The sequence below is a fragment of the Montipora capricornis genome, chromosome 2 (genome assembly GCF_036669925.1).
Source record: "Montipora capricornis isolate CH-2021 chromosome 2, ASM3666992v2, whole genome shotgun sequence".
In the NCBI taxonomy this organism is placed as follows: domain Eukaryota; kingdom Metazoa; phylum Cnidaria; class Anthozoa; order Scleractinia; family Acroporidae; genus Montipora; species Montipora capricornis.
This window is the reverse complement of record NC_090884.1, coordinates 9448416-9473488: the sequence shown is the minus strand read 5'-3', so window position 1 is coordinate 9473488 and position 25073 is coordinate 9448416. Positions and strand designations below refer to the sequence as shown.

Genomic DNA, 25073 nt, shown 5'->3' with positions numbered 1-25073 from the left:
CATGATTTCTTTTGCATGTTAGTTTGTGCTTGCAAGCTGTTTTCATTTCTAGGGACTTATCTCAATCGCTAAGTAGTTTGGCTGATTTTTTCATGCCGCATAGATTTTATGAAATCATTAGTGTTTTTAGGCGTTTTAAGTTTCAGAAATTTGTATTTGTTCTGCAACATTAATTATTTAAGTGAAATTTAACAGAGTTGTTTTTGTGATTATGGCTTGTATATATTACCTTGTGTATGTATGAACACTGCATATATATTATTTCCTAAATTTGGAAAGCACATTATATGTTCATGGAAGAATAATATTCTAAAAATCAACATGTTTATCCAATTAGAAGTATAGATTTCTATTCAAGAATTCTCATTATTTGGTGGAGAACAGTCATTTTCTGTTTTTACAAAATAATGAAAAGCAGCAAAATGATACTTCCCTTAAGACCTCTAAGGAAACTCTTACCCAAAGAACCCATCTTCTTTTGAAAAGAATTCTAAACCTTCTCTGGTGACGAAGAATCTAACTTGAAAGATCCTTCAACGAAGACATAGTTTTATGATTAAAAGAATGATATATTCTTTTGGAAAGGATCTCGTGTTAGAGTCTGGTGTTTCGCTCTCTCTCATCTTCCACGATACAAAAAAAAAACAAAACAAAACAAAGACAGTCTTTTAACATTTGAAACTAATCCCGGATCAGTGCATTCAGCAGCGACACAATCTGCTTTACATTTCCACGTTACACAAATTCTAATCGAAAATCCCAGGCAACACTTGAGAAACACAGCCCGTTGGTAACATATTCAGCACAGATTTTTGTCCAGGGATATCGCTCCAACACGTCATGTTGTTCCTTTTTCAGTTCTAGGTTGATATATCCTAATTTTGCTAAAGAAAATTGCATGCCATCGTGAATCAAATCCTCCACTCTCTCCGCCATTTTGGCGTTACGCCTACGCCTGCGCAATGGTGTTCATGACAAGAATCTTGTCATTCGAAACGGATTATCCCAGAGTCTCTCGTAACCCGACCCGCTGGTCAAGGGGAACGAAGACTCTGGGAACGAGATTGTATCAGAGATAAAAAGAAACCCTATTTTCAGGACATACAGTGTACATCATTCTAGAAATAGCGCAAGAAACAAAACATTTCAATGTCACGTTGTTCAACTTTTGTCTTTGCATTTCTAGTGTAAACAAGATACGAGTCGCGCCATCTGTCTGTAATGTGAAGTCCCGGCTCCCTACCTCTCAAAAAGAAGTAAACATCAAAAAATTAGTCTTGCTTGGTTGAGAAATTTTTTCACTTTGTTTAAATTCACTTGTAGTTATATTTAATACCAAACCAACTACACCGAATGATGTGAACTTTGCTCGCGACGAACTTAGCAACTTCCCAACGTAATTCGATGTGAAATTCACAACTTCGTTTCGAAGTTCACAATTTGATTGACAATTGCGTAATGAAATTGCCAAGTTCGTAGTGAACTTTGGGAATTTTAAACGAACTTCGGAAATCGTTTGTCAAAAGTTTTGTGAAACGCACTGTAAGGGGTGGCTAAATTTAACTGAAGAAGAGTGAAAATGCTCGTGAGTCTCCAGTGCAACAAAAGCAAAAATTGTTAGCAAGAAGTGGACTCTTGATTCTGAAGGATAAATCGTCAAACATTGTATGAAGTTTATTTACGTAGCTATGCAAAATATATGTACACCAGGAACAAGGAATCATTTCTAGTCATAATAGCAAACCGATTTTCTTTCTCATGTTCAAATAGATCTGATTGATTTTCATAAAGTAACCTGTAACTGTTCTAAGGAGCATACAGTGTAAATGGTTCTCTTCATGTTGAAAATCGTTACTCAAAGTATTAGTAGCTATTTTCTCTCAGATATAAGGAAACATCAGGCGTTGCTACTGGAACAACAACTATTCTGGATGGTGCAATTTCGGTTGAAGTTTTAATGTGACAAAGAAAAATATTTTGTGAGTTTGCACTGTGAAAAAAGGATGGTGGTACGGGCAAACAGAACAACGAAAGATAACCTTTGCAGTTTTATTAAAGAAAAGAACTTGTCACCAAACCTTTGGTGTCATTATCTTGGACTAAAAAAATATATATAACCATTCACACAAACATTGCCAAAATGCTGCATTAAGTGGTTTTTGGAATCTCTCAGAGAAAAGAAATCAAAAGGCCACAAATGAGTGGACAAGTCACAGCTACATCAAATACAGAGCAGGAAAATGATCAATAATAAAGCAGTATTTTAAGTCTAAGCACCCATTTCAAATAGAGCTGATAAACAGTATTTAAGTTTAAGCACCAATTTAAGAACAGTTAGCTTTCAATAACTGTGATTTAGGGTTAGTCTGCAGTCTGTGGATTGCTGTTTGCAAGTGTCAGACACTGCTCTCCTTCCATGTCTGGCTCATCCACTTTTTCAAATTATTTACATCCCCCTTCCTCTCCCTACGGGGCCTGTCCCTGGAAACCTGCAAGCAGGAGCCACCCCAAAGCAGCCGCTAACTGGCACCGTCACACTGGAGCATGGACCAATGGAAGAGACACTTACCTGACCAGATACTTACCTCTACAACCAAGTAGCCCCAGGACTGGAAAGATGGGGCTTAATGAATCTGCAACAGTTTGCAAAAATGGCCCTCAAAGATGAGCAGAGATTGCATGGCCATGCACAAGAAAGCCCTGCTGGATTTTGGGGCACCCCCAAAATAATGGCACACACATAATTTTGGCAGGAAAAGGTCACACCCTGCATTGGCTTGAGATTAACCTTGCCTAAATTACGCTTAGCCTCATTAACTATTCTAACAAAATGTAACTTTTGCAATGATTTTCAAGGTATATTTAATTAATCCATTTATTCATTATTAATGTTGGTTTACTGTTGTTGTATTCTTCTTACAGATAAGGATAAGAGAGTCTGTCACTCATCGCGATCAGAGATTGAAGGTGTTTGGCTGGGTTCATAGACTTAGGCGACAGGGCAAAAACCTGATGTTTATTGTACTTAGAGATGGAACTGGATTTCTACAGTGTGTCTTATCTGATCAGTTGGTGAGTGAAGGTTGTTGACTCAAAGTTATGATACTTTTTTTTCTTTATCTGTAATCTGTTATCTGTATGTTCGTCATCATCACCAGCTTCTTACTTTATCATCTTCTTGATCTTCACTGTCATTGTGATCTTCATCGTCATCTTCGTCTTCATCATCATTAGAATTATTTTAAACCTTATTGTCTTCACAAACAAGAAACGCTTTGTTGCGGCACGGCTTGATTTGCCAATCTTTGCTTTCTCCCAATTAACAGAAGTTGAATCCTTAGAGCATTATTTTTATTCCTTTCGTGTAAAGTATCATCTAACTTTTGGAAACATGTCTTGTACACGTATGTGATTATAACATCTTTGTTGAAATGTTAAAGATGTAATTTTTGGTAAGTTTGATGTTGTAGATGATTTTCTCCTGTTTAATCATATTTTGCTTTTGGGTAAGTTTTATATTTACTCTCAGAAAAGCCAGTCTGAGAATGGTATACCTTCTCCTCAGGGTTTTATCGCCAGGACAGGGCATATTTATAACATCAAACTCCACATGCCTATTGCCAGGAAAAGAAAAAAGATCATTTTCAAAAGTGGGAAAAGTTAATTAGTGTTTTTTTTCCCCGATAAGTAGTGTAAAGTTTAAAGTGAAGTCATTGTATTCTATATACTAGGAACTGTATTGCTGTAATAGCTTTCGTGTGTGTTTAGTTATAATACATCTATCTATTTGTACTATGTATGCGTGATGTGTGTGTCTTTTTTGTGCCTTTTTAAAATATTTTATTTTGTATGTAAGTGTGAGAAATTCTTTAATCAAAAATTACTAGTAAAATAAAATCTTCATCTTCAATCAATAATAATTATTATTATTATTCTCCCACTTGCTTATGCACATTGCTGTGTCATCCACATTCTCCACTCCTGGTCTGTCTTTACTGTGCTAATAAGAGTCAAGGGAAGGAGACAATCCCTCCTCCTTAACCTGCCATCAGGCATTCTTTTCTTTAGGGAGGGTGGAAAAAGTACGCCTGATACAATTTTTTAATGAGTCGTCTTCTGTCTTCCTGTCAAAAGGTCATGTTATGTGTCATGCGAGCCAATCAGATTTTACTGGAAATCACTTGCATGTTGCGATTCAAAAAGGAAATCTCTCGCTGACATGACTGTCAGCGAAGTCAGACTTCATCCATTCAAGTATAGCCATTTTGTCTCTTTCTGCAAATCCTGCTTGACAGTTGACAGTGCAGTTTCTCCCTTCAAAACATCAAGGAACAAATAATGTCAAGATAGAATCCCAGATAAATCTGAATCTTTCATGTGATCAGACACAATCAATGATTTAAGATGCCAATAAAATATGCTAATATCTCCAAAGAAAATGGACTTTTCAGTTTTGAGAAAAGTCTAGGTCTACAGCAGCTTCTCAACTATCATTTTGTAAAGAATTGTGTCGCTTGACCATTGTTCAGAGCTTCTGTAAACAAGGTCAAATTTGCTGTTTGATACCATCTCTGTCAAGCTCATCACACTCCCCAATCGTGCCAGCACTAATTCCACAATTCAGCTTCTTTGGATTTACGACTTGTTGCTTCTGAATATATTCTACAAGACTTGCCACGACTGCAAGCGTTTTGGAATCAGTGGAAGTGGAACGATGCATTTTTCTAGAATGTTGGGGATCTACATGTAGTAATAAATAACACAATTGCCAAATCCCATACAAAGTTCAACTCAAATGTCTTCTTTTAGACAAACCAATCTTCGGATGCATTCGCTCTACTCATCCTTTAAAAGATATTGGAAAAAAAATTGAAGACGAAGCAACACATCTGTAAACAGAGCCTAAATGTCCTGTTCAAATCCAAGATGTGAAACAATAATTTTACTGAAGTATGATTTGCAACTCTGTAACCAATCAGAGTGAGGCCCCAAGAGCTCAATTGTTTTATGACCAATAAGAGAAAAAGCCAGAATCTGGCTTTTGAACATGCCTTCCTTCCACTAGATGAAGCGTAGGGAGGGAGGGTATGATTTCATCTCCTCCACAGTCCATGCAGTAGTTCCATCTGCTATTACATGTATTTTATTGTTTAAATTGATTTTTAGTGTCAGACCTATGAGGCTGTTACATTGTCCACCGAAGCATCTGTGTGTCTTTATGGTGTCATCAAAGAGCTCCCTGAAGGCAAAACAGTGAGTAAATAACTTGTTGTATGTGTTGGTTAGATCTGGACAGGTTTGAGGAACAATAAGTTTAACAAAGTTCTGAAAAATCATTTAAGACCTAACGTACCTGCACTGGCACTTGAGTACCTTTTACATAAATACATATACTTATTTCACCTCGAAATTCAGAGTAGCTAATATGAGGTGATGTCTTCGAAACCACAATGCAACAAAATACAATCCTCATACTGTACAATAAAATGCTAAAATTAAAAATAATATTATTATGCTTAGCTGTATACATTATAAAACTAATTGTAATGTGACTAAAGTGAGTGCATTTTTTATGCTTTTTGCATTGGTAGCAACCTAGCATGACAAGTTTGAAAAAAACGAGATTTTAATTTGCATAATTGCAGAGACTTTTTACATTCTAACTCATCCTACTTGTAAAATGTGTACTAACTGTTCATCATCTTCATCGTATCTTTATTTACCCTTGGATATTAGAAAGTCTTGGCCAGTGTAGCTAGTATCTCTAGGCATTTACCCTCCTAACCATGTTATACCAATGATATACATGTAACACAGAGGGCAGACCACAACACTAGGAAGTGTACCATGCCCTAATCTTTGTTAAGGAATTAAACCAACTGATGTTATGCAAGAAAATGGGCATTTCATCATCATCAATCCAATTTTGATCCGGATTTACCCCACTTTGTCAGCAATCTTTCTAACTCCCACTCTCTATCTCGCTATCTTGCATTTCATGTTGTTTTATAGAAGAGAACATGCAGCATTCTCATTGCTTGTTAAACCAGTAATATTATAAATTATACTTCATTGAGTGTCCTCTTTGGCCTTATTGTTTTGTAAGGTCCACACTTTCATCTTTACTGTATGTAGTTTCTTGTCATTCATGTCACCGGTGCCTTTAAGGAGAAGAAGCTAAGCTGACTTATCAAACATGTATACAAAATTAATATATTTTCCTTGCGCAATGGAGTAGGGATGGCGCAGTGGTGAGAACACTTGACTCCCACCAATGTGGCCCGGGTTCAACTCCCATATTTGGTGTCACGTGTGGGTTCAGTTTGTTGGTTCTGTACACTGCTCCAAGAGGTTTTTTTCTGGGTACTCCAGTCTCCCCATCTCCTGAAAAACCAACAGTTGACTTGATAAGAGTTATTTTGGTTTGATTTCTCAGTGTCCCAAATTAATTCCACAGTGCTAAATACACTTGACACTTGAAAATAAAGTTCATAATTATTATTATTATTATTATTATTATTAATATACTAAATTATGCCACCAAGGTAAGCTATGTCTCTCTTTTATTACCAGGCTCCTGGAGGCCATGAAATGGCTGTGGACTTCTGGGAACTGGTTGGAGAATCCCCCGCTGGTGGATTGGATAACTTGGTGAATGAGGTTGGTTATTAATGAAACAGTTATGTAAGAATTACGTTGACCAGCCAGACAAGGAACTAGCTTTAATTTTTTAGTATTAGGGTCAAAATCAGAATAGCAAGCTTAACTATTTTAGTCAAACATTCATCTAAGAGGATCAATGAATTAATAAAAAAAGTCAATTACTGTGTGCAAAATGTTTTAACAGAGCTCGAAATAGCAACTCACTGGTCGCCAATGCGAGCAAAAATTGAGTGCTGGCGACTAGATTTTCAGAACTGGTTGCCAGCTGGCGAATCACGTTTTGTGTGATAACCCAGGATAAACAGTAGACAACTTCTGTATTTGAATCTTTATATTATGAAATCATTCGCAACTGGTATGTAGAACACGACTCACCTTTCTTCTCCCACTAAAATAATTTCTAAATACCCATTTCCTTTGTTCCAAAATGTAAAGTAACTAATTTTATGCACTGGATAATCTTCCACATACTGTGTTAGCAGTGGTATGTTAAAAGTTGCTGGGAGCTGAGCTATATATTTTGGTGACTCCTTTAAATGAAGTGAGATCAGCCCACTGCCCACTGCTGACGGGATTGCTGTCTGTCTAATTCACTCAGTAATTTAATGTGTGCAAACTGTAACCCACACAACAGGAATTCTTTTGTTTCTGCTCACCAGGAATCTGCCATTGACACTCAACTTGACAACAGGCACATAATGCTCAGAGGTGATACGGTAAGACAACATCTTGGCTTTCAATTCTATAGGACGAGATGGTAAATGTCAACCAGTTACTAAGGTACAGTTTGGTCATTGTAAAAGTGAAATTTAATAACAAAAGTATGCTATACTTTGATAGCGGTTTCAGTCCTTCAATTTCATAGGAGAACAATAATTTGTCACCTAGCGCGAACGTCCTTAATAGCCTACATTTGTCAATAAAATTGTTGACACCTTGACCTTTCCAACCCCAAAATCAATTTGCAATGAAAAGAAAATTTCATCCTGATGTTTGCCATAAACGCAATGCTAAAGCTCTATAATGAAAAAAGGTTGACTCAAAGTCTTTAATAATGGCAAACTCAGCAGACAAAAAAATTAGTTTGATCATCAACTACATGTTCACATCATTAGTAAGCTACCTAAAGGGGGTTTCAACTTTTCCTCTTGCATAAAATAACCCTACCGTGAGTTCCCTTGACATATCTTTTGTCATACTGATGTTGCCTTGACAAACACAAGCAAATGTGACTGCTGCTTTTTTTAATAGTTTGTGAAGTGTGGCTGATGCTATACATCTGTAAATCTCTCTGTAACCAACTCAATTTTAGTGTGAAGATGACTTCCACTCAGGTAGTCGAAACGTCAGTCAATGCCATGCTAAACACTCCTTCTCAGGACTACAGTCACACACGGACGATCTATGTCATACATTAGAAATGGTGCGAACACTAAACAGCCTTTAAAACAGCCCTACATTAGGAGGAATAAAACAAGCTTGGTTCTCCATAGTTCACTTTTGTCACTTCACTAAGAGTGCTACCATTCCAACATTTTATTTTAGGTGTCAAGAATCCTAAGAATGCGCTCCACAGTAACGCAGTGGTAATTTTATTTTTATTGTTGTCATTAGGGAAGTTGTCAAAACTACTACACTCAAACAGGACCCACCAAACCACAAAATAGATGGTGGTGTCTGCCTGCACCCCCCTTGCTTAACGTCAAAAGATGGTGTCTATATTGCATAGCCACCCCTCACTTAATTTCGTGTTTGTCTAGTAATGCTGACTCTTGCTAGCTGAATATTCCTGTGTCAACTCAAATTTAAAAGCCAATAAAATGTTGTCGGTAATATTATTAATGTTCATGTGATAAGTTCGAAGATAGGTGATGTCTTTGAGAACCCCCCTACCCCAAAGGTGGGTCCTGTTCGAGTATAGTAGTTTTGACCAGTTCCCTTATTTTAGGCCTGGACTCCTCTGTTCTTGTCAACTCACTTTACATGTATTTAATCTTTCTCTTTCCAGCTTTAGAGATCATTATTTCAACCGTGGTTATGTTGAGGTAATGTGTTTCTGAAACACTTCTAAGCTAGTAATGTGAACAAACTTGCTTTGCGAAGGATAGGTGGGTGGGTGGATAGGTAGACGTTATTTGAATATGATAAGTATTAAAGCTCTGAACCTTGTGGGGTTATTTGTGGCTTAATAATAATTGATATAAATAAAATAACATACTTAAATATGAAAATACAGGCAAACTTAGTTAAGATTATTACAGATGTCACATGTATATACATGTAAGATCCTTGGATCTAGCGACACAAGTCGACACGCATGTCTGATTAAAAGAGTATTTATTAAGATCATTAGGATTAGCTAAGGGTGGTTTTTATTATTTCTGCTTAAGGGTATTATATCTTAAGTTATGTGAACAAGGTTGCTATGTTTATTCATCATATTATTTCAAAATACTGCACCTCCATGAGCTATCGAGTTTTCATGAAGCAAGTGCACTATCGGTAATGAGTCACATGCCTGAATTGTCCTGATATTGAATGGGGTACACTTACTTGCTAAAAATGAGTCTTTTTAAATCTTCTTTTTTTATAATTCTTTGTAGATGTTGAATCGTTTTTAACAAGGTTCCAAGCTGTAGGTGTTAGAGTAACTGTCATCTACATGGGAGCCGGTTCTTTATTCTTATAAATTTTGTCTTTTTGTAATTCCCATACCGTCAGGTTACTCCCCCAACTATGGTTCAAACGCAAGTTGAAGGAGGTTCTACGCTCTTTGAATTTAGCTACTTTGGTGAAAAGGTAAGCTCAAGGTTTCCTTCAATCTGGTATTACTTGCTACAACAGTGTTGTTTCTACCCCCTTGTGCCTGTACATTGCAAGTTACAAGCTGCAACTGGTTGGCATCAGTTTGTAAAAAAAATCTTTAATATTTATGCTATTGATGTGTTTCATAAATAGTGTTTCATAAATAGTGAAAACTCAGTAAGGCATGTTTAATTTTTTTGGAAAAATATGGTTGGAATATATTTTAGACATGTACTGTAAGTGATGGAAACATTTTGGTCAGGCATGCAATTTCCAATAGTCAAATTTTCCCTTTTTTGGCAAATAGGGACAAACTCACTCAGTTATCCACTGTAACCCATTGACTTCTGGTGGTTCTCCATTGATGAGTAAAATCGTCTGGCAATTAGACAGAGTAAAATACTCAGTATGGCCAGATTAGGCCGGTTTAGGGGTGAAAGGGATAAATTATTAACCCTGAGACAAGTTGTAGGTTAATACCAATATTGACACAACATGCTACATATTATTGGTTTTGTTTAGGCATATTTGACACAGTCATCCCAACTTTACCTGGAAACAGTTATACCATCCCTTGGTGATGTATTCTGTATAGCACAGTCATATAGAGCGGAGCAGTCGCGCACAAGAAGGCATCTGTCAGAGTAAGATAGTTTCAATTTAACCTTTTGCCCCATATAACAGTTGCATTTGCAGGTACCACTGATTAAGAAAATCCCCTTTAATTTCAAAGTTACTTTGTTTTCACCAGACAATATGAATACACAAGTTGTCACTAATGATTAAGATTAAAAAGTATTACTTCTCTAGATACAACGTTTTTGAAACGTCAGTTTGATAAAAGTCATTAAATATATAATTTGTAAAATCCTTGGTGGTTTGATCATTATTTTCCAGTGATGATATTTTTGGGAAAGGAAGGAATTTAAGCATAAAGTAGAATAAAGTAGACAGGTTACCGACACGTTACCGACAGGTTGCCAACAGGTCACCGACTGTCGGCCGACTGTTGGCCGACAGTCGGCCAACACTTTGGCCTCAAACATAACACAAACTGTCGGCCGACAGTTGGGCAACAGTCGGCCGACTGTTGGCCGACAGTCGGCCGACAGGTTTTTTGGGGAGCTCTTCTTCACAATTACCAAGTTTTCTTGTGGAGTGATGACATGGGACCCCCAGGCTTTTGTACATTATTTGTACTCATATTGCAAGGGTCATGGCACAGAGCAAACTGCAGATAAAGCCAAAGTCAGAGTATATCCCCGGGAACTACCAGTATGTGCCTTACTATTTGCGAATGTTGTGCGAGTTGTTCTTTCAATTGATGCCTCGCATAATTTTAGAAACAAGGTGGTGTAGGGCCCCTATATGGTTGCAGATTTGAATATTTTAACTATTTGCAACATTCTTGCCTCAGTTGCTGTACCTAACATTTTAGACAGGTGGGATTTCCCCTTAAGTTGTGCAGCCCCCCAATGAAGTGGATGGTTTCCTCACAAGTTGGGCTTCCTGTGCATTTCATTGAATTGCCTAGTGAAAATTTAATTAAACTAGAGTACTTTTCAGTGGGGTAGTTTCAATTTCCTTATGTCTTATAAAAAGTTAACATCATTCGTTTTTAAAGACCGCAAGTGTCTGTCTGACCAGAGTTGAACCCACAACCTGACTGATGCAATATAGTCTGATGCTTTAGCAATTGATTCAACAGGGGTTTAATTATAACAGTCAGTGCACCTTACTAGCCCACCCTAGTCCCTAAATTACAGAGAATCCTGCTTTGAGTCACATTTCCCTTTTTTGTCAACTAAACAGATACACTCATGTTGAAGCAGAATGCCCTTTCATAAGTTTTGATGATCTTCTGGACAGAGTAGAGGACTTGGTATGAATATTTAATTGACTTATTTAATCACTTGGGTAATTACAGCTGTGTTATTGCAATCTTGTAATAACAATTGTCAACCTTATGAATGTTGATAATTGTTTCAAGGTTTGCTCTGTGAATGTTTTTGAAAGAGCTTTGTTAATCATTTCATTCTTGTTTCCTTCAGGGATCTGTGTCAAAGGAACTGTTTTAAAGCTACAACTCAAAAGTTGAATCTGGCCCCAGTTGTTGAAAAGGTGGATAACACTATCCACTGGATAACTCACACTATCCATTGGAAAGTGTAATTGGTTTTGCTATGGCTAATTCACTGGATAGTGATTTATCCAGTGGATAGCACTATCCATTGTTTGAACAACTGAGGCCTGGTGGCGTACAGGATCAAGGATCAAATTTTAAGTCAAGTCTGCCTGCCAGGCACTTATCTCTTGTGTTTGATCATATCATTTCATGTAAAATAATGTACATGTCGTTAAGATAAGACCTGTTCGCCAACTCTTGAAAATTAACATATTGACTGACGATTCGAACTGTTGACATGCAGCTATCTTTTTGGTGAAAATGACTTTCAAAGTTGTTTGGGCAGAGCGTGATATAAATTAAAATAGCAGGTTGCCATTTAACATTTATTGTTTCAGGTTTGTGATGTTGTTGATAGAGTGTTAAAGTCTCCCAATGCAGAAGTACTGAAAGAATTGAATCCAGTAAGTACTATGTTACATTAAATCAATCTGAGGTATTACATCAAGGTGAATAGCTTACTGCAGTTTGTCAGGAATACAGAGCTACATGTACATTGTACCTTGGTCATCCTGAAGAAATTGAATATCATTTGTGTTGTCTAGCTGCTACTACAGTACCGTGCAAAAGTAAGTTGACAGTCTCGAATCAATCCTCGCGAGAATTGACAATCAAGTCAAGGATCAAGACTCGATTCACTCAAAATCAAACTTGATCCTCAACACTCGATTCTCACAAAATCACCGACCTGAAACATTGTCAATTATTCATACTCGATTGAACTTTCGTGAAAGCGTTACTCCTGGATTAAATAACAACAGGAACTGTTGAATAAGAAAACGAGATAGTGGCTATTATTCCTGTGAGTCCTCTCTTCAAAACTACAATCTTATGTTGTGGATTAAAATATAAAAGCAAAACAGTGAGCTTTACCGCGCGATGGATTTTATTGTGAATCAAATGTAAATTTCCAATGTAATCATTGAGAAACATTTGCATACTGTGCACCCAACCCAGTAACGCAACAATTCATGTATTTTTACATCTTTCCTTAAATGCAATGATCTGAAGGAAAATTATATTGGTCGAATCTCGGTGCTAGACTTGTTCAGCGGCATCAGGTTTCATTCTTTGAAAACAACAAGCATTACAAGCTAACCGAGAACGGCATCCTCGCAGGACGAAGTACATGTTGCAAAAGCTGTTCCATCCAACTTTTGATACCTCGAGTTGAGAGTTTGTATCAGGGCAATATGTTGTCTTTTTCTCTTCTCCTGCCTTTTTTGTAAATAATATTTCCCCAATTAACCTGATCCCAGTGACAATGAAACTCGCTCGGTTTTCTGCTGTTTTCTGGGTTACTCCTGAACAACATTCTCTGAGAAACTTTGGCAGGCTTTTCTTTTATTCGTATTCCCAGTTGCATTTTTGCTATTAGTCTATCAAGGAATCAGTCAAGCGACCAGCTCATTAAATTCTCGACTCGATTGTCTTTCCTCGATCCTCGATCCTCGATCCTCGATCCTCTATCCTCGGGAGAATCAAGGATCAAGGATCGAGTCGAGATTGGTGAAAAGCATCAACTATCCCCAGTCATGTCGCATTGAGCGCTACACAAGTTGTTTGTATTGGATGGTACGTTAGTCACCATTGGCTTAGTCCAAAGTCCAAAGTATCACTCTGTGAGCTATTTAGTTTACTGTAAAGAGTACCTGTACTCTTTACAAATTTTATTCCCACCTACCCTCCCTATGGAGGTTTTGTTGTCATCAAGTTCAATAAATTTGGGTCCACCTCTCAGTACATGCGTCTGTTAAGTCTCGCAGGGACTTCCCCAAGCTTCGGTGTTTTCATGCTATGCCATTTTACACTGTCCATCTGCCTCTATCATGGAGTGGTTTTTCCCCTTTTACACCAACGTTGTCTTTTGCATTTTGTGGTTGAAGTGTGTCTTAAATATAAATTCCAGTGAGAACTGCGTCATTAAGTTGTGATAAAAAAGCGAAATTCCACTTTCTAAAACTTTTTGCTCAACTGGAATTTCCTGGGAGAAGGACCTGAGCCTCTTTTTTTATTTATTTTTTTTGTGTGCATGTTTTATGCAAAAGGAGGCAATCACAGCATCAGCACTGTGCAAGTCTCACACAATAGGGAAAAGCATTTTCCGCAGTGACTGGTGTTTTCTCTTGGCAAATTATAGCAGTGACTGTATGAATAAAATAATTAAATGTATATACTTGAAGTACAGGTTATAGACGAAAGGTAGAAATGATCCTCACCAATTGACTGGACAATTTGAGCGATATTATTAAACACTTAATGACTGGTCCCGAGGGAAACAGTTCATTTTGTTTCCCGAGAATCTCAATGTTTCCCCGAGGTGCAGCCACTGTTCCCCGAGGGACCAGTCATTAAGTGATTTGTTATATAGCACAAAAAGAAAAACGTGCAATGGCAACAACAACGGCGGTCGTCGGTCAACATTCATGGGTAACAGTGCACTGTTACCCTCTGACGTCATAGATTCTGCACTGTTGTCCTCTCGGAGACTTTTGGCAGGTAACAGTTTTAATGTTAGATGTCATGTGACCTTGAAGTAACCAGTGAGAGTGCCGGCTGTTGGGGGGAAAAATTCACCTATATATCAATGTCTTTCACAGGCGTGTACCTGAAAATGTTAGGTGGCTTTAAAGGGATTCGAAACCATGACCTCTGCGACGCCGGTGCAACGCTCTACCAACTGAGCTATGAAGCCACTCAGTTGGGGCAGGTCAATTTGTTGGGTTCATGTGTTCCTATGAAAGGACTTGATGAATAAAATTGACTCTGCAAGCAAAAAGAGCCTTTTCTGCACAGAAACATTAACCAAAGAAAAGCTTCCCAATAATATTAATATCATCCATTGATAGTACCCTTGCCTTAAGTTTGTTTTTTTTTCCTTTTTTTTTTAGAATTTCAAGCCCCCAAAAAGGCCTTTCAAGTGAGTTCCTGTTCCTCACATGAGTTAACTTTTTTTGTTGGCCATGTAGGTTTCACTGCATTTACCCCTTTTTTCTGCTGCAGGAGAATGAATTATGCTGATGCTATTGTGTACCTAAAAGAGAATAAAATCACAAAGGAAGATGGCACGTTTTATGAATTTGGAGAGGTACGTTTCTTAAGTTGGAAAGTTTGAAAGAAAAACTTGCATTGAACTATATAACAAATTATCATCATCGTTGTTATCATCATCATCATCTTCATTATTATTATTATCATTGTCATTTACATTTAGTATTATTAAATGGTTTTAATTCAGTGGTTGGGGCCTTTCCGCACTGGTGATAAAATTGTTTATTTTGGCAATTTTGCGGTCCGAATATGGGTTTTATAGTGCAGATGGATTGTCCTGACTTGACAATTTTTGGTCGAAGCAGACAAATTTTCAAAGACACTGCGGACCAATTTTGTCCCTAGTAAAAACAGGACAAGAATTGGTCAAATGAAAAAATGGAGGGATACAATCACGCAAACATGTATTTTGGCGTGTCACGGCCAGTCGCAATGTTTTCAAAAGCACTCCTGGAATTCTTTGGTTGACGTAGTGAATCTCAAACCAAGACTGGTTAAGTCTTGGAAGGCTCCAGAATTATGGATTGCATCTGAGAGCCAGATATCTGTCTCCCACAAGGGAAGGAATGAATAGTATCCCATAACGCATAGCATCTCCTTTTATGCTATCAACTCAAATCGTGATGCAATCAGTAGCTTCCAGCCACAACGCCTAGGTGAACAGTGCTGGAAACCACCTTGTTGTGTTTACAAACAGACCTTGGTGTCAAGGCTTTGGTTCTTAGAGAAGTACATTTATTACACTTTCATTGCATGCCGGAAGAAAAAATTTGTGTCAAGTTCAATGATTTTTCGTGTGCTACGTTGAAATGTAGGGAAGCTCATGTGAGCTATATTGAGTGCTTGAGTGGAAGGTGACAATGCGTGACAACCGATGTTGTTGAAAGTCCATCTGTGGATGTGTACCCTTTGCTGGTTTTAAATTATGGATTATTTCTCAAAGTGATGAAGTACTGACAGGCACAACGAAATCACTCGCCATTATAAAAATTGACAAAACCTATGAATTAATCATGAAGAAGATCATGTATTTTATCAACCAAGCGTACCATTTTGCTATTCCTGTTGGGACGAGATGCCAAAAAGACGTCTGGGATACTATTCATTCCTCCTCTGGTCCCCCACAGTGTTGAATCCCACATGTCATAACTTAATTTTGAATGATTTGATGTTTCAAAAAAACACCACATCATGAGCAACTTTCGTTTCTGAATTTGTGCCAAATTTAAGAGCAACAGGGATGCCAAAAGGTGAGGGATTTTGCCATAATCCCCTTTTTCTGCCAAATGAAAAATTTGCAGTTTCAGTACAGATACGAAGTATACAGACAAAAATTGTCCTGACAAATTTTGTCTGCTTTGTCTTTACAATGCCAAATGTAGGCATCATTAGGCCTCAAAATGATGTTATGGTCAAGGGTTAGCCAATTTGAAGGTTTTGGGTTGCTTTAGTTTACGTTTACCTGTGGAATGTACATCTATCCTGTGTTTTAAACCTGCGGTATATATAATTTTTAATGAATTTTGAATCTAGGACCCTTTTTTTTTTGCTAGGATATCCCTGAAATGCCAGAAAGGAAAATGACAGATAAAATCAACGAGGTAAATGTTTTTGGATTAATTATTTTTTAATTTGTTCTTTTCCTGTTTTGATGTTGTTAATTTGGCTGCAATGGTTTGTGTAACCAGTGTTACCCTAGTGAATTTGCCTCTGGTAATTGAAATTCCCTGGATCCTTAGCCCTGGCAGGAGGTTTCCTGTATCTTAACAGTTTTGTCTTTTGGGATTTTTTTTTGTTTCCAAAACGTTCCTAATTTCCAATTTTATTCCAGCCAATCCTGTTGTGCCGTTTTCCCACTGAGATTAAGTCATTTTACATGTTCAGATGTCCAGAGGACAAGCGTGTTACTGAATCAGTGAGTACATCACAGACTTTTTTATGAAGTAAAATAGCAAACAGGATTAGTCAACCTGTTGAACTGTGCTTGCAGTACAGTGAGTGAAGCACAGGAATTTAAAAGTACCCCTGTTAAGAGTGACTACAAAACTTTCATTTCAAAGGAGGTAGCCCTTTGTCTCTCAAAACTTCAGCCTTCTTACCTCTCCACGGTGTTCAATGTACTTCTTTCAACTTGCTCGTCACAAGGCAAATTTGCTAATATAGCCAGTGGTTAATTTTGTCATTTTGTGGGGTTTTTTTTTCCGGGAAAAAAGCACACTTATCTAATATGTGACGTGCATATATTTTTTATCTAGGTTGACCTGTTAATGCCTGGAGTTGGAGAGATAGTTGGTGGATCTATGAGGATGTGGCATTACGTAAGTTCAATTCTGTGATTTATGATTTTTTAAAATGAGTTATCAAGAGAATGAAAGAATGGGTAATGTATTCAGAGTATAATAATTGTTATAATGCAGGTACTATTTTATCAAAATAGTGTCTTAAGTTGTCCCATTCTGGAACGGACAATAACCTTGAGCTTCATAAAAAAGTCTGCCTCCAAATAAAGTACCTATTCTTACACCAAGGTCCAAGGATACTGGATGGAACATACAACTGTGCATCCACACAACCTCACACTCTGCATATGAGGAATTTGTCTCTCTCACGCCAGTTCATTATCCAGAGAAACACAATTTCTACCTGTGGTCCACCCATTGAAAAGAAAATAATCATCTGGCATTAGACAGAGTAAAATACTAAGTCTGGCCGGTTTAGGCCAGTTTGGGTGTCAGTGGGTTAACCCTTTGACACCCAAACCAGCCTAAAGTGGCCTATTGAGAGCATGAATCCCAACAGAAAAGGAAGACTGTCCCCATTAAAGTGCTCCTAACCCCAAAATATTTTTTGCACTAAAATGAATCTTTGCACCTGTTCGAAACACATTGTGGCCCTTTTTTTCCCTTTTTCTAACAAATCCTGCCTTTTTATAGGCTTCAAAACCTGCCAAAAACCGACTATCTTTTGTTCACGACCGAGTCAGAAGGGAAGTGGGTTTCTTCCTGATTTGACGTCACAAACTACTTTGCATGCGTGTTTACAAAGAGTTAATGCAATGTAACTCAGTTTGTGGCATCAAATCAGGAATAGACCCACTCCCCTTCTGACTCGGTCATGAACAAAAGATGCTTGGTTTTTGGCAAGTTTTGAAGCCTATAAGGAGAACAGTTGCTCTGTTTTTCCTTTTTTGTTGGGATTCATGCTCTCAATAGGCCACTTTCAAAAATAACTTAACAGTCTTTGTTTGCCTTCCGAAATGTTCCATAAGCATTGTTGGTATTTTCTCTCGGGACCATTGTAATTCTCAAGAGAAACTGGAAACAACGCAAACTTTGGAGGGCAAACGATGAGTATTATGGTGTTTTTGAAAGTGGCCTTTGGAACACAAAAAATATCTAACAGTTGAGCCCAACAGAATTCATCTTCAGATTTGTGATTGTGACTAATGCAAGGCTGCTTCTTATAATAATGTTGTCATAGCAGGGGTTTTCATTAACTCTTCAATGCAAGCAGCAGTCATTCTTGTTTTTTTACAAGGGTGTGAGTGGAAATCAAGGCAGAGTAGCCAGCGGTGAGAGGCAAATTTCTGACAAACAGACGACGTATACCGCTGGTGACCGTCTTCTAATGGAACCCCTGCATGGCATTAAAAATAACTTTTTGAAACTTGATCCTCCCTTTGTAGAACTTGCAAGATAGCTGTAGCTAACAGCCAAAAAATAAGTACAAATACAAGAGAATTCCACTCTGAAGTCTGCCAATTACAGTTTTGGTTCTCTCTCTCTCTCTCTCTCTCTATCTCCATACCGGTGTAGGCTCGCTACTACCCAAGGATTGTAGCAGTTACGTTTTGAACATTAGTGAGACAACCAAGTGAAAATTTGAATCCATTTTTTTAGGATGAATTATTGGCAGGTTACCAAAGAGAGGAAATTGATCCCACCCCTTACTATTGGTACACTGACCAGGTAGGTTGTTGGGTTTTAACTACAGCATGCCCAACTTAATGGTAAGGACTGGTTTTCACTAATGATGCAAGCATAAGCACAACCAAGGCATGGAAACCCTGCAGTGTTGGAACAAAATACAAGTTACTGCTTCTGCATATGTTGCATTAAGCATATGTGCTTGATTTCTAGTAAAAATCAAGAGTGCCATTGATGTCAAAATATTAAATTTTAACAGTGAAGTGATGACTTTGTTTGCTCTTCACATAATTTATACATTTTCTGTTGTTTTCTTTACCACCCACTGACAAAAAACCATCTCTGTGGAAGGACGAAATGTCAACATTTTGTGGCATTTGTGAGCACACAAAAAACTTTAGCTAAATTTTCAATTGCGTTAAAACCAATGGGGGTATCTGCTGCCGTCATTGTTTACGCTTTGCATGAATTTGTTTCTACACAAAATTATCTTTAAAAAGAAAAAGAGGATATTACATGGCCGTGCAGAGATCAGAAATTTCTCTTGGAAAATACACAAGAGAAATTTCATATCTCCAAGTGGCCATGTAATATTCTATTTATTATATCAACACCAATGAAATACTAAATCATTTCACCAAAGGCATGGAATGGCGCTATTTTCATATGTAACCATAGCAACAGTGATCTTTTCACATGTGAAGACATCATGTTTTCACGTGAAAGCTCACTTGGTATTTCATTGGTGTTTATATAATAAGAACTTCTCAACTGCGAACCCTTCACGTTTGATGATCAATGAAACATTAGCCATCAAACTGATAAACTCTTGTTTGGCTAAAGCTTGGATAGGTCTGTACGTTTTTTGGTACAACATTTGGAATTTTTCAATCCATGATGTATGGTTAATTATTTAGTAAACTAGCTGTTGACTGACAGGGAGGCCATCATTGACAACTATTCTGTTCCATTATGTTTCCTTTCCAGAGAAAGTATGGGTCATGCCCACACGGGGGTTATGGTCTGGGACTGGAGCGCTTCCTGACGTGGCTTTTAAACAGGGACCACATCAGAGATGTTTGTTTGTACCCTCGGTTTACCGGAAGGTGTCGACCATAGGCGAGACAGCCAAGAGACTTCTTGAATTAAAATAAGCTATCAATTTAATTGGCCCCTAGGTAATACATGTAGAAAAGTCTGTCCACTACTGTAGGCCTTGAGGCCCTCAGTGAACTGGTTGATAGCAGAAGATCAGAATGAAATAAACGAAACTGCATAAATACAGTATTGGAATTTGTAGAATGTTTGTCTACTTTCTGGTAGAGGGCATTTCTGAGACAACTCTGCTTTTTGTTTTGCATAACCCCAATTTGAAAAATGGTTTAAATAAATTACAAGGCCTGTCCCTTCACTGAAGGCTGTTCATATTATTGCTGGAAGCAATGTTGCAATTAAGTTATTAACAGATCCTTTCAACCAAACTACTTATCAGCTTCTCAAGCTTCTCTCTACCTTGGCAATGGTTCTTATTAATGGAAAGTGGATAACAAGAGGAGCAGGATATAGAAAGGAATTGCCTTGCGAGTTTAAATTTCAAGGAGACAAAATAATTTTCGTGCGACTGGCTTGAAGAAAAGTTAGAAAAGGATAATTTTGATTTACTGTAATGAAAATAAAGCTTACTGTAATAGAAATGACTGTGTCTTGTCTTGGACAGTGTGCGATTAAATCATTAAAATCAATCCTGTGCCGTTAAAAATTTTCTTGATATCATTTACTGTCCGCTTATGGGAGGATATTTTAGACCCTGTGGACCCCAAATAGGTCTCAGTGTCCACTTATGGGAGGTTAAATATGTAGTGCTTAGAGGAGAAATCGCTGGGACCGCACTTTGGTGTCAGTATTTAGGAGGTGTCCACTAGTGGAGGTTTAACTCTATTGAATATACAAGAAATTGAAGTACTTGTTAACAGGGAGCTAAGCATGCACGTTTTGAGACGTGGACAGCGAACAGAAGAGAACATTTCGCATGCGAGGACTATGGTGTCTCCCAGATTTGTATACTAATCATCTCTAATGGAGAAAAGGTACTTGGCAATGTAGATGTGGTTGTGTGAAGACAAGTTAAAAGGGAAGACAGCTCAATTTTGGTTGCCATCAGCAACTAAAAAAAAACATGTGCTTGAGCTCCCTAATGATTCTGAGAAACAGACGTGTAAAAACTAGAAATATAATGTTAATTTTCAACGTATTGGCGACCTCATGACGCCATTATCAAGGAGTTGGAAATGAATATTTGAGTTCATTATTAACAAATATGCAAATTTGGAGCATATTCATTGCCAACTCCTTGATAATGGCGTCATGAGGTCACTAAAACCCCGGATATTTAACATGATATAGCTAGTTTTTACATGTCTTGATTGAAAGACTGCACAAGAGTAATCAGTGTGGGGTTGCATGCTGTCCTGTGCTTCAGTTAGTTGAAGTCATTTTATAACACGTAATCTGTAAAGCCCTCTTTATTGAATTATATCTTTCAATGTGCAGCCCTGCAAAACAATCACTTTGGAAAATCAGTTAATTACTTCTGATCAATCTTACCCAATTGTGAAAGAAGTAATCTGCACAACTGCTTGCAAAAGCATGCCCAAAAATTTAGGCCTTGTCAAAAAACATGAAATGTGTAATAATTATTATTACACACATAATTATTCTGAAGTTTTAGACTTCATCCGTTAAAATTACCAGTCTTACGAGCACCAAGTCTATTTGTTTTGCCCTAAAAATTTGTCAGCCCAGTTATTTTACTGGTAATTCATTTCCAGTGCATTAAAATAACGACCTAAGCAAAACCATTTGCTCAAAAAATTTCCTTCTAGCAAGTATGGCATTTTTCATATGAAAAAAAAAATGGCTCGACTTCAAGTTTATCATTTAGATGATTAAGTCGTCTGGCGTTAAGGGTTAATGGGTTAATATTTCCATCAAAACACATCTGAGAACAAATTAACTATTTACACTAACCTCTAAAAACCTTGTTGTAAAAAATGTATGCATTTTTAAATTTTACATTGGATGTAATTACTTCATACTTCACATACAACCAGTATTTTAATATTTGAATTTTTCCGTGACATGTATTGTTGACCATTAATTGATCAAGTCACATGTGATGACAGACGAAAAAGTGAATTTTCACCAAAATTTATGTCCCATCATAAAAACAAGAAATTGTACCCCAGAGGACAGGATTATCAATCTGAAAGCTTATTCTACACAATAAAACTGCAAAAACACTAGAAATTGTCTTCAGCACTATTAAGGGGTTGACAAAGCAGCTTTGTAGCCAGTAGAAAAACATGACCAACAACCCTTGGGTATTTTAGACTTTTGTTAACTTAGCCCTGGCACAAGTGATGTTACTTTTCTTTATCCTTCCAATCTCATGTCTTGTGCATCAAATCTACTTTAGTTGGATTTCAAATATTTTTCAGTGTGTAAGCTCCAAAAGAAAAGGAATTGTACATGTTAATGAGATATTAACCTTTTGTATAACTGCTTTAAACCAGGAATTAATGATATTTAAGGACTTTTGCATTGTTTTGTTTACTTTACGCATAAAACTGCATTGCTTATCGTTGGCAGCTATTTTATTTTATAACAATAAATCCTTGTGTATTATAATCTCAGTGATGACTGGTGGATATTAATATTGCAAACATGTTAGTTAATACAATAGCAAAATATTTTTGAATTTGAATCAAGCACACTTTCAACTTCATTTAACATAACATTATGGTCTTTGCCCAACACCACCTGCTAAGTCATAAACTACTTGGGACACTGCCAGTGCCAAGGAGTCAGCAGCATCTCGTGAGTTGGCTTCAGCATAAACACGGACCACATCCTCAGTACCAGATGGTCGCACAAAGGACCTTGCACTTGTATATCCCAAAACAAGCCTATCAATTTCATCTTGAAGCCCTTCAGGAGCTGTAACCTTTCTCTCAGCATCTGTGGTCTTGATCACGTTGCGATCCTTGATGGTAACCTTCCTCTGCCGATTTGGGAGGTCAGTGTAGGCAGCACTCCAGTCTTCCAGACTCCACCCTTTCTCATGGAGGATGCTTTCGACCACTAGCATGTCACTCAAAGCATCACCTACTGTTTGGTTGACAAGATCTATGAAGCTTAAAACCTGCCTTGCAGCTTTTCTTTTCTCTGAGCTGGTATCTTCTGCCTCGACAATACCCTTCATCTTGGCCACAACATCATTTGTAAACAACGCTGTTCCGTGGCCGTTAGCCTCAAAATACACCCCAATGTCAAATTCCTCCGCTTTATGATGGACGTGTTTTACCCCTGTTTTTGTGCAAGCAACAGGTATTTTAAGAGTCTTTTCAGCATATGACGTGGAATTTCCATTTGCGTATGCTGTCTGAACAATACCCAAGCCTTTTTCCAGAGTAACTTCAGTTTTGTCTAGTTTCTCCTTCAGGTACCCCACAATAAGGGTAGCAATTCTGTCACCATCCATTAGATGGAACTTGTCATCCTTATCACAATAAAAGTACAAAACTCTATCAGCATCACCATCAAATGTCACACATCGATCACCAGGGTTGATATCCATTCCATCTGGGGCACACTGGTACAGCTTGACAAAATCTGCACCACACTTCTCATTGAGCTTTCCATTTGAGCCATCATTACATACCTGAACAGACAAAGTTCCTTGCAGGTATTTTGCAAGCTTCTTAATTTTAAGGGCTCCAACTCCATTAGCACCATCAAGCTTGACCTCAGGCACACCAGTTTTTCCAGACAGAGACCTTAGATCCAAAAATGCATTTGACACTTTCTTGTAGTAGCCTTCTTCAGACGCTTCACCATACTCTCCTGCTGTATTGTGGCATCTTACCATGTAATGCAGCTGTGGTGTGGCAAGAACACCTAAACAGATAAAACCATATGATACTCAAATGTCAACATGTTCCTTGATTTACATACTACAGTATTTGATCTTAATTTACATGTACATATATTTTGTCAGGCACCAAATTTCATCAGATCTAGTACATGAAAATTGTCTGACTCCAAAAGGTTGTTCACAGCTATGTATATATTCACATAAGATAATTAAAACTTTTATTGAATAAAACCAGGTTAAAGTTGATTGAAACTTCATCAGAGGTAGACACCTTTACAAAACAAAAATGTCACTGGAGTCCAAGTGAAATTTTTGTCAAGTTAAGGAAATGACTATGTATATGTAAGAGCATAGGGCAATTCGTTAAACAAGAAATTATGTTGGTTTGCCACCCACTCGACTTATTAAATGCGTGGGCAAACATCTTGCAGTCATGTGTTCCAAAAGCACCTGACTATAAGATGGTATAGCAGATTTCCCTCAGTCACTGTGATCATGCACTAGGCTACAGTGTGTGCCCAAAGCACAGTTTTACAGTAAAAATATAATTAAAAAGTTTTGGGCTTGTTCATGATTTGATGTCACAAGCAGCTTGGAGGCTAAAAGATGCACATTATGTTCTGCTGTCGAGTCAAGCATTCACCCATGTTTTCAAAACTCTATCTTGGGTCAAATGCTTACTAGTATTGCTAGTCTGCAGATCATTCTAAATCTCTATTTTTATCTGCCACTAAGAATGGTTAGTTTTTGCCACCAGCTGTTCAGATTTTTTTCCCTGGGCTGAAACTGAACCTTAGTTAAAATACATTTGCATTTCGGGATATTATCTGCATGAACGGCCAAAAATATTGAAAGGTACACTCCAGCGTTATATCCGAAAACCACAAATGGCATGTGACCTTTGAACCGGAAATGGAAAATGGCTGTAATGGATAGTACAGTACACAGAAATAAACAACACCTTCTCTTACCAAAGTCACGGTATGAGCCACCCAAAGCTTCCACTCCCTCTACCAAAGCTTGAACAAACTGTACGCCACTGGGTCGTGTGTCTCGGGCGACGAATACCTCAGCAGGAACGCTCCAATCAATACCGTATTCAGTCAACACCCCTCTTAACGCCTCCACAATGTCTTCCGCATTAGCCAAATCTGATGCATGTTTCTCCCACGAAGGTTGCAGCATTTCACCCAGAGGATCGACTAACTTGACACCATTATCTTGAACGGGATTATGCGAAGCGGTAACAACCACCCCAATAACTTTCCCGTCTCTCGCCTTGGAGCGAAGAACAGCAAGAAGTCCCATTCGAAACATGACAGAGTCAAGATGTTCGGCAGACATACGAAACCCGGCCGTTCCATATGAGAATTTAAGGTCAGGTTTAGGATGTTTCTTGCTTATTTCCGCAGCCCTTTGCAACGAAGATTCCATGATCACGGGCAATGCAAACTTCACAAGACGAGCAAAGAGGCCACGTTGTGAATTCGTTCTCAGGTTCCACCAGGGA

At 37.8% G+C, this 25073-nt stretch overlaps 2 protein-coding genes across 3 annotated transcripts in view; one reads left to right on the top strand and one right to left on the bottom strand.

Annotated features, from left to right (window-relative positions):
- LOC138038747 (asparagine--tRNA ligase, cytoplasmic-like) overlaps positions 1-20324 on the top strand; it is a 30817-nt gene extending 10493 nt beyond the window's left edge. For both annotated transcript variants that reach the window (XM_068884785.1, XM_068884786.1), the window contains 17 exons: positions 2923-3072; positions 5167-5253; positions 6574-6660; positions 7323-7379; positions 8209-8249; positions 8672-8708; positions 9385-9462; positions 9991-10112; positions 11281-11350; positions 11992-12057; positions 14545-14573; positions 14657-14741; positions 16258-16305; positions 16536-16619; positions 16960-17022; positions 18604-18672; positions 19618-20324. In XM_068884785.1, coding sequence (XP_068740886.1) covers positions 2923-3072; positions 5167-5253; positions 6574-6660; positions 7323-7379; positions 8209-8249; positions 8672-8708; positions 9385-9462; positions 9991-10112; positions 11281-11350; positions 11992-12057; positions 14545-14573; positions 14657-14741; positions 16258-16305; positions 16536-16619; positions 16960-17022; positions 18604-18672; positions 19618-19749 — 1305 coding nt within the window. In that variant the 3' untranslated portion in view covers positions 19750-20324. The remainder of the gene's footprint in view (positions 1-2922; positions 3073-5166; positions 5254-6573; positions 6661-7322; positions 7380-8208; positions 8250-8671; positions 8709-9384; positions 9463-9990; positions 10113-11280; positions 11351-11991; positions 12058-14544; positions 14574-14656; positions 14742-16257; positions 16306-16535; positions 16620-16959; positions 17023-18603; positions 18673-19617) is intronic.
- Positions 20325-21136: 812 nt separating this feature from the next.
- On the bottom strand, positions 21137-25059 carry LOC138038748 (phosphoacetylglucosamine mutase-like). The gene is made up of 2 exons (XM_068884787.1): positions 24535-25059; positions 21137-23586 (listed from the first exon to the last, which is right to left on the bottom strand). Exons 1-2 carry the CDS (start codon positions 24995-24997, stop codon positions 22427-22429), a joined length of 1623 nt encoding a protein of 540 aa, XP_068740888.1. The 5' UTR covers positions 24998-25059; the 3' UTR covers positions 21137-22426.
- Between the last annotated feature and the right edge of the window lie 14 nt (positions 25060-25073).